Below are 9,725 nucleotides of genomic sequence, written 5' to 3' on the forward strand. Positions count from 1 at the left end.
GAGCGCGGCGAGGAGCGGCTGCGCTCGTGCCACCTCTGCAACGCGTCCGACCCCAAGAAGGCGCACCCACCCGCCTTCCTCACCGACCTCAACAACCCGCACAACCTGACGTGCTGGCAGTCCGAGAACTACCTGCAGTTCCCGCACAACGTCACGCTCACACTGTCCCTCGGCAAGAAGTTCGAAGTGACCTACGTGAGCCTGCAGTTCTGCTCGCCGCGGCCCGAGTCCATGGCCATCTACAAGTCCATGGACTACGGGCGCACGTGGGTGCCCTTCCAGTTCTACTCCACGCAGTGCCGCAAGATGTACAACCGGCCGCACCGCGCGCCCATCACCAAGCAGAATGAGCAGGAGGCCGTGTGCACCGACTCGCACACCGACATGCGCCCGCTCTCGGGCGGCCTCATCGCCTTCAGCACGCTGGACGGGCGGCCCTCGGCGCACGACTTCGACAACTCGCCCGTGCTGCAGGACTGGGTCACGGCCACCGACATTCGCGTGGCCTTCAGCCGCCTGCACACGTTCGGCGATGAGAACGAGGACGACTCGGAGCTGGCGCGCGACTCGTACTTCTACGCGGTGTCCGACTTGCAGGTGGGCGGCCGGTGCAAGTGCAACGGCCACGCGGCCCGCTGCGTGCGCGACCGCGACGATAGCCTGGTGTGCGACTGCAGGCACAACACGGCCGGCCCGGAATGCGACCGCTGTAAGCCCTTCCACTACGACCGGCCCTGGCAGCGCGCCACGGCCCGCGAAGCCAACGAGTGCGTGGGTGAGTGGGGTGCGGCGGCGGAGCCGGCGGCGGGTGGGGGCGCGGGCGGGAGGTGCTGGGCCTCGCAGCGGCGGGTTCTTAGGAGCGCGGGTCGTGGGAACTGGGGGGAGGCGCATTCGCGGATGCCCGGGACCCGGGAGGGCTGAAAGCAGGTTCACTCTCTCGCGTGGCCCTCGTGGTGGACGCCCGAATTTGGGCCCAGTGCTCTCTGCGAAGCCAAGAAGCAGCAGGAGAAATGTTCCCGGGAGGGGGTTTGGCAGAACATTTGCAGACAGGTCTCCGCTGACCCTGGATCCAAACGCAAACATTCATTGCCTTCCCCCTCGTTGGGTTGGACGCTGTGATTCACCTCCACCCACCCCCCTTTCCCAAGGCTGCAGCTGGGCTCGCGGTTGGGGACCCCGTCTCTGTTCCCGGGAAGTTCCAACTCCACATCTACAAATCCCTTGGGAGATGGCAAAGAACTATTTGCGGTTTGGGGTCAGTTCGATGCCCGACGAGTATCATTCCTGCCCTCCATTTGTCTTCATGATTTGAAACTATTTTGTTGTCTCTCTTTTGAACAGCGTGTTTGTGTTAGCAAAAGAAGAGTGATGTGATTTCAATTAATTACTATCTACCGATTACCAAGGAGCGTTCAGTAATTATTTTGAATGAATTCAATTTTAGTCTAAAAAAGTATACCAGGTTTTTTTTTTTGTTAGCTTCAGGCTTTAGTGAAATTAAACAGTTTTGAATTAACTAAGGGTCCAGCTTCTCACTTTTTAAATAGGGTTTCATTTCCTGAAAGAGAAATCTGACAAAACCGGGTAAATACGGCTGGGTCAGAAATGAGGCTTAAGAAGGATACGTTCTGCTTCTGAATTGGACAACTTCGCTGCTGCAGAAGCTCTCAGGAATCAGTTTCTCCCCAGAAAAAAAAAAAAAAAAAAAAAGGAAGAAAGAAAAAAAGGAAAGAAAAAGGGTGAGGGGAGATAGCAAGACTACACCTTACTTTTTTCAGTATGGGAAGCAAAGCTCTAAATCCCACATTTATTTCAGTGAAAATTGTTTAGTCTGTAAGTGTCCCATTTGGTGTGCATCCTTTATGAACGTACAGATTTTTCCTCTCCCTCTCCCCATCTCAAACAGCCAGTGTGAGGCTCTTCCATTGCTTTGCCCTCTGAGGCACATTTCAAAGTTTGCTGGTCCCCACAAACACACGTTTTGAGATCTGGTTCTGATTAATTGTGTCATGTTGTTGTCGAATAGTTTGTACCTCATGACTGTGGATGCAGAGTTTTGAGCAAGGGAATGGAAAACATGTCTTGGAGGGCCGGGTCGCCGCAGAGGCCCAGTCAGACGTCCTGGTCTGAAGACGCTGGGCCTCCCGCCTCCTGTTGCACGGGAGGCCTCCATTTTTACACTCGTGTTCTGCTCTTGCAGACCTAATTGTGTGTCCTCTTTCTTTTAAGGATCAGAACTAGTCTGAAGACACTTTTCAAGATTTCACAGAGAGAGAGAGGAGAGTAGTTACACTCCGACTTAGTGGTCTTCTAGAATAAAATTCCTTTGATCTGCTCAATTCCTTCAGAAATGTTGGTTTTTCCCATCTCTTCTTTTCCCCCTCCTTCCTCTTTTCTTTTCTTCCCTTTGTGCGTAAAAGCCCTTTATTGACATTTAAAGGGATTCCCAGGGTTTTGCTATCAGTTTTAGTTTGTATGTGCATATGAAAGATAACTTTGTCTTGTCACCAGCAGGGTCTAATTGGACAAACGCAAGTGAATACATTTAGGCGAATAAGCTTGATGTGGTGGTGAAATTTCACTGGCTTGAAGATTTGTCTTAGCGTTGGTATTGTTCAGATTCACCATCCACCCCCAGGTCTTGCTGTCACTTTGGATGTGGACACGTAACCTGCGTTTGTTATCATGATGGTCATGCCCTTGAAATAATCTCTACAGTTTAGGATTTTGTCTCTTGACCAAAACACTAACTATGCACACAAATTGGATTGACCTTTTTTCTTTTTATTGGCTAAATTGAGCAATCAACATATTAACTAATGTAATTAGTAACCGTTTTTGTTCAAAAAGTTTAATTAGGCTTAATAAGTACATAATCTACATGACAAATGATTGGCTAACAATATTTTTCTGGGTTTTACTGAAGTTATTTTAAGTCCCAGCAGTTAAAGTATCTTTAAATCTTGCCAATTATTCAGTCATCTCATAAAAGCAAAGCCAATTGAACTATGTTAAAGTTATTTATAGTTTCCTTTTTGAATAGATGTTCTGATACCTTGTAGATGTAGCTGGGAACATCAGATTGAAGTTCCCATAAAGTCTTAATTGAAGTCTTAGTGATTTTTCCATCATTCTGTAAAAGAGAAAGACAGCAAGGACAATTTAGGGGTGATTTACAATGAAAGGTCGAGCATTTTATGAAAAGGCCCTGTAGTGGAGATATGCGAATGAATTAGTATTTGACAGGTGTTCTGAGATACTAAAGGGCACGGTGCTAGGAAAAAGCATTAATAAATCCTTCAAAAGTAACTTTGGACTATCAGAGGCTCAGATTTTCCTCCCAACATAATCTCTTCTTGTGAATTTCACACTGTTGACATACAAAGCCAAGCTACCCAGAGTATTTACAACTACGTCAAAGTCAAGAAGTATATATTTTTAAATTCCCGTAATCAGTCTTAATAACAGTGGGCCTATTACTGTGCTATTCGGTCTTTGCTTTTATAAAATAATGATACATGATTTATAATAAATTGAAATGGTAACCTTCCCTAGGTTAACCCTGCGCCCTCCCACCCCCCACAACGAAAACCCCCTAACATTTACCAATTTACCAATATTATCATTTGACTGAACAGTCCTTCAACCTAGGGCCATGGTCCTTATAGATGACTAAGAAATGCACATGTCTGTATGTTTTCTTTGGTCCAGTTTTCTTTTTGGTGTTGTTTCAAAGTCAAGCTCCCTATGGAATAAAATGTGAACTTTCGTAAAGCCCAGTTATATTTTAAATGCAATTTTGGATTTCTTCCGGAGGGGGGGAAGAAACAACCCTCAAAACAATATGGAAGACAAGACTATGTATAACGTTACAGCCTTGACAGCTCTCAGTGGAATAACTAAATACTGTCTTCCGCCCATATGTATCGGCAGTGTTCACATGCTTTTATACACATGTGCATTCACATTCATTGTGTAAAGAAGTACCCATGCATGGTGGGGGTGTGTGTACATTCAAGGCAAAATGCATGAACAGTTTTAAACCACCTGGGTTGCTAGGCCCCTTTCCCCCCTCCCTGCCCTTCCCCTTTTTTCAAAAGAGCATCTGAAGACCATATTGTGTTTCATAAATTATTGACATCAGTTTTAATCATTGTGCCCCTGACGTCGGAGCTGTGTTAGCATTTAGTGCCTGACGAAGCATGCTGTTTAATCTTACTGTGGAGTTGTCAGCATGAGCCCGTGCCTGGCTTGTGACAGGTCGAGCTTATGAAAACTTGTTTTGCGACTCACTCTATGGCGTTGCATTGCCCAGCTGTAACCCAAAACCCACGTAAAAGATGTCTCTGCAAGACAAGCACCGTGCTGGGTTGGCCTCTTATAGTCGTAGGTACCCGCAACATAATGCTCGTAATTGTTTAAACATAGCTTTGGGTTGGGGGTCGGGGGCATGTCCTCATGCTGTCAATAGCTCTGGTGCTTCCGTCCACCCTCATTCATCCCTGGCAAGAGAGGGAGGTTATATTGGAGGTGTTGCTGTGAGAAATCCGATGCCCCACTAAAGATTCTTGCAAAAATCAGAAGGCTAAAATTATTTGCTGCTTAGTCCAGAGCCTGGCACATAGCTATAGATGAGTGAATGTCTTCAATAGTTATAGTAATTATTATGATTATTGTCATTATGATTAACCTTGGAGGACTTACTCTTTGCCAAGCACTCACATTAATTTAGACATTTAATCACTGTGACTCTACTAATTATAGGGACTGTGATTGTATTTCTTTTAGAGATGAGGAAACCATGGCCTAGAGACCTTAGAGGGTTTACCCAGAGTCACATAGCTACTGGATGGTGGAGCTGGGACTCCAGCCTGACGTTTGTGCTTTGTTTTGTTGCATCCACTGTGCTGCTTTGCCATAGAATGAATGGATGGGTGGATGGAAGAATGGATGAATGAATGAATGGCAGCGATACATCCATGTGTAGGAGAAGAGCTGGCACACCGATTACTTCTTGCTAGAACTGGGCATGGTTCCCTAGTTGTGTTGCATTATATATTTTACATCACATTATATTTATTACATTTTGTTATATTATATTCATACCTACTTAACATGAAGTTGTATATAAGAAGTTTTCTTTTAGCCATCAGGCCTGCTGGGAGCTGGGAGCTGGGAGCTGGGACTATGAAATAAGAGGGTTTAGATACTTTCCTGGGGGTTCTTGACATCCACAGGTGTTGCTGATGGCCTAGTCTTTCTTGATTTCAGGGCCTGTGATCTCCCTCAAAGGTGGTGAAGCTGGCCAGCCTGGCCAACATGGTGAAACCCGGTCTCTACTAAAAATACAAAAAATTAGCTGGGCGTAGTGGCGGGTGCCTGTAATCCTAGCAACTAGGGAGGCTGAGGCAGGAGAATCGCTTGAACCTAGGAGGCGGAGGTTGCAGTGAGCTGAGATCGCGCCACTGCACTCCAGCCCTGGTGAGACTCTGTCTGCAAAAAAAAAAAAAAAAGGCCTTCTCTTTTCACCCTAGTGTTCACCATCCCTTTGCTTCACCAGAATGTATTGAAAAAATCCAGGAAGTGGCTAAAAGTATTGTTGCCAAAGAGAGGAGGTGGATGGATGGGGGATGGTGTGTCCCGGCCACTGGTGTGGTGCTGCTAGGTACAGTTGACATGAGTCAGTGGCACAGGGCTGTCGTGAGTGAGGTTCTCTGCTGGGGTCCTCATTAGCACCTGGTGACCGGGGACCTCCAGGCAAGGCGGCCGCTCCCTGGTCCACCCAGAGCGGGGAGACAGGTTTGTCAGGGAAACCTTCTGGGGTGGGTCTGCGTGTTTCCAGGCTCTGCCGCGCTTTCTGTTAGCCCTGCCCAGTCTTCTCTCTGTCCTCCTCCTCCTGTAGAAAAATGAGATCCTCGGAAAAGTATTTGAGACTTTATGTCCAGAGTAAATATTGGAAAGGCAGTGGGTTGAAATTCAGATGTTCCCGGGAAGGAATCCCCTCATTTTCTGCTCACAGCTGCTATCGATATTTCCTTCTTGAGATGAGTTGTGCTTTTCATTAAGTAAATTTTTTGTCTTGGGATTAAACCAACATTGTATTCTTAATAGACTTTTATGTTTACACTTCAAAAGTCCACTGGATTGTTGCTCCTGTTATCTTGATGGCTTCTACCGTGTCTGTGATGCACACCGCCTTTACCAAAATAAATGACTCTCTGGGGAACTGGATTATAAAACAGCCTTATCTACGGATGCACAAATACGGATATTTTGTGAGCCAGGATTTTTTTTTTTCATCCTTTCAGAAGTGTTAATCATACCTTGGGTTTCTGCAGTGCCTTTCATTATAGGGAGACGGGAGGTCTCGGAGGGCTTTTGAAATGCTCAGGACTTAAGCCTGATACTTGTAGAGCAGCCCACAGCATTTTGCCTGTCGTCTGGAAGCCCTTGTGGTCTCTGCAGGCTCAGAAGGCATGGTGTTGGTCTGGGTGGCCTGGGAGCTGCGGAGTTTAAAATGTCCGTCGAAGGTGGTTGTGGGGTTGCGTCCTGAAGACAGACCACAAACTCCTACTGAGTGCCAGGCATTGTCCTAGGTGCTTTATATGTGCTTTGTTTCAATTAATCAGATTGCCACAAGGAACGGAAGCTTTTCAAAAACAGATGTCCTGGCCACCAAAGGGCAGCTTTTACACAAACGGGACTAAGTGTGGATAAGTCTGCAGGGCACATCTTGGCTTATTCTGTGACACTGTTGCATACAGAGAGAGCAGGGGGTATCAGGAGCGTTTGTTTGGAAGCCTGATCACATAAAAGCCGTGTCCTATTATAGCCAACTCGGAGGGACGGTTGTTCTGAATAGTGCTTGAAAGAAAGTGAGCTGCCTGGGCCAGTCCTCTGGACACGGACGTTCACCTCAAAGCTATCTGCTCTCATGAGGTTTGACTTGCGTAGCACAACTTAGTGAGTTCAGTATTGCATTCTTGCCTCCTTACTCCAAAAATGGATCCCTGTTGTAAAGTAAGAAGTAGATTTTAATTTGCCTTTTAAAAGTTACATCATTGGTTGGGCACGGTGGCTCACGCCTGTAATCCCACACTTTGGGAGGCCGAGATGGGCAGATCGTGATATCAGAAGATGGAGACCATCCTGGCCAACATGGTGAAATCCCATATCTACTAAAAATACAAAAATTAGCTGGGTGTGGTGGCGCGTGCCTGTAATCCCAGCTACTTGGGAAGGCTGAGTCAGGAGAATCGCTTGAACCAGGGACTCAGAGGTTGCGATGAGCTGAGATTGCCCCACTGCACTCTAGCCTGGCAACAGAGCGAGATTCCGTCTCAAAAAAAAAAAAAAAAAGTTACACAATTTATGTGAATTTCCCCCCACGTCAAAAGGCAGAGACCCATTCCAATTGTCAGTCTTTGCCTATAGAGATATGGCTCCCTCTTCATCCCCAGCTCCTGGGAGGCCTTGGCTAGGTGTGTATTCAGTCTCAAATACATTATTTTGTGCCAGTTCTCCCCTCTGATGGAGAGAAGGGACTGTGGCCGTGTGATTGATGAGAGGCAGAATGTCTCCCATCAGACCCGTTTCTTTTTCTCCCAGAGCTTAAGTTCCTGCCCCAAGCCTCTTCCACAATGGACAGTTCTATCAGAGGCAGCTGCTGGCACTCAGAGTACAAAGGAAGATACCCTCCAAGGGGGAAAAGGGTACCTATGGTTTAGGAGTACTGCCAAGCAATAGAAAGCTGTGCTCCATCCTTGCCTGTGTCTGGGCCACCCCCAGCAATCCCCTGTCCTTCTGTCATTGGGATTAGTGTACTAACTACAGTTAGGGTGAAATGAATTCACAGTGCAGTGCACTGGTGCATGTGAAGAAGACCTAGAGGAAAGATGATTCTGTGGTTGGGCGCAGTAGCTCACACCTGTAATCCCAGCACTTTGGGAGGCCGAGGCGGGTGGATCATGAGATCAGGAGTTCGACCAGCCTGACCAACGTGGTGGAACCGCTTCTCTACTAAAACTGCAAAAATTAGTCAGACGTGGTGGTGTGTGCCTGTAATCCCAGCTACTTGGGAGGCTGAGGCAGGAGAATTGCTTGAACCTGAGAGGCAGAGGTTGCAGTGAGCCGAGATCGCACCACTGCACTCCAGCCTGGGTGACAGAGCAAGACTCAGAAAAAAAAGAAAAGAAAAAAAAAGAAGAAAGATGGTTCTGTAAACATAGTAGACCTCTGGGTTATTTAAAGGGTTGAAGTAAATTTGTTGGGTGAGAACTTTAAAAGCAGAAAGTAACACTCCAGTTCACTTCCCAACTTAGCTAGTGCCTTGATGAGGAAGGTGCTAGAAGTTTGTCTCCCTGGAGGATTCAGGACTGGCCTACGTGAGGTCTCAGCTCTCTGTGCACATGGTCATATTTTAGTTGGGGGCCCATCCGTGCCCCCTCCTGGCTGGTGCTATTGCTAGATTTTCTAGATTTTTCCCGTGTCTTTTTCTGCCTAAAGATAAGAGAGATTATTGGTTGTCGTGTCCAATTTTCACACATTCCAGAGACTCCACACTTAAGTAAGACAATCTGGAGGACTACAGGGACCTGTAAAGGGGCTGGCTTTAAATAACTGAGTCCTATATAAGGAAATGAGATAGATCTCTGAGTTTCCTGAGGGCCTGTATGCTGTGCTGCATTCCATATTTGAAGTCCCCAAGTGAGGGACACTTCCTGCCTGCTTGATTGCCATTGTCAGGGCTTCTGATTTCGTCTGTTTCTGCTTGGGGTGGCCGTGGTGACTACCCAGCAAATAAATGCACCACCACTCCCGCATTCTAAAACCAGGGCAGACGTTGGCAATCAATTGCAGCATACTTTCCTCCGAAGTCCAGAAATGATCTTATAATATTAGACTCCTCAATATAACTAACTCCTTAGGCAGAATTAGCCCATGAACTGAAAGCTATTTGCCAGCCATTTTTGGTCCCCTTCTGAAGACCTTCCCCTTTCCCTTCTCCAACCTGCAGACAGAGAAGTGCTTTGTATACATGGACATTTCTGGAGCGTTTACTGTTCAGGTGGCTCTGTTTGGTCTGGGCATGTAAGGAAATGTAAAGTAGACCAGGTGCGGTGGCTCACATCTGTAATCCTAGCACTTTGGGAGGTTGAAGCAGGCAGATCATTGGAGGTTGGGAGTTCGAGACCAGCCTGGCCAACATGGTGAAACTCCATCTCTACTAAAAATACAAAAACAAAAACAAAACTAGCCTGGCGTGGTGGCCCACACCTGTAATCCTAGCTACTCAGAGGCTGAGGCAGGAGAATCTCTTGAACCCGGGAGGCTGAGATTGCAGTGAGTCGAGATCATGCCACTGCACTCCAGCCTGGGCGATACAGTGTCTCAAAAACAAAAAAAAAAAAAAAAGAAAAGAAATGTAAAGGGGATGCCCTCCCTGCAGGTGAAATATGTTTCCATCGAGGAGGCTGTGCACGTGAGAAGGTGCAGATGTGTCCACTTGTACTAACCCTGAACGCGGGTGGGTGCCCCGAGTGAGGCATTTTGCTGAGTGTCTGGGGCGCAGGGAGGGGCCGAGGGTCTTGAGAGGAAGCGCATTTTGGATTTGGCTCCTGTACCATGGAGGGATTGGATTTTAGTCCACATCACATTTTCCTTCTGCATTTGTTCTGTTGTAGTGTTTTTGTTTTCTCCCATGCCAAGAATTGGAGAGACCATGG

The 9,725-nt window shown here is 47.1% G+C and overlaps 1 protein-coding gene across 1 annotated transcript in view; it reads left to right on the forward strand.

Annotated features, from left to right (window-relative positions):
- Positions 1-9,725, forward strand: part of NTN1 (netrin 1) — a 300,896-nt gene continuing 291,171 nt past the window's right edge. Inside the window, exon 1 of the mRNA XM_011973151.1 lies at positions 1-775. Coding sequence (XP_011828541.1) covers positions 232-775 — 544 coding nt within the window. The 5' untranslated portion in view covers positions 1-231. The remainder of the gene's footprint in view (positions 776-9,725) is intronic.

Source organism: Mandrillus leucophaeus, unplaced genomic scaffold, assembly GCF_000951045.1.
Source record: "Mandrillus leucophaeus isolate KB7577 unplaced genomic scaffold, Mleu.le_1.0 Scaffold135, whole genome shotgun sequence".
NCBI classification, from domain to species: Eukaryota; Metazoa; Chordata; class Mammalia; order Primates; family Cercopithecidae; genus Mandrillus; species Mandrillus leucophaeus.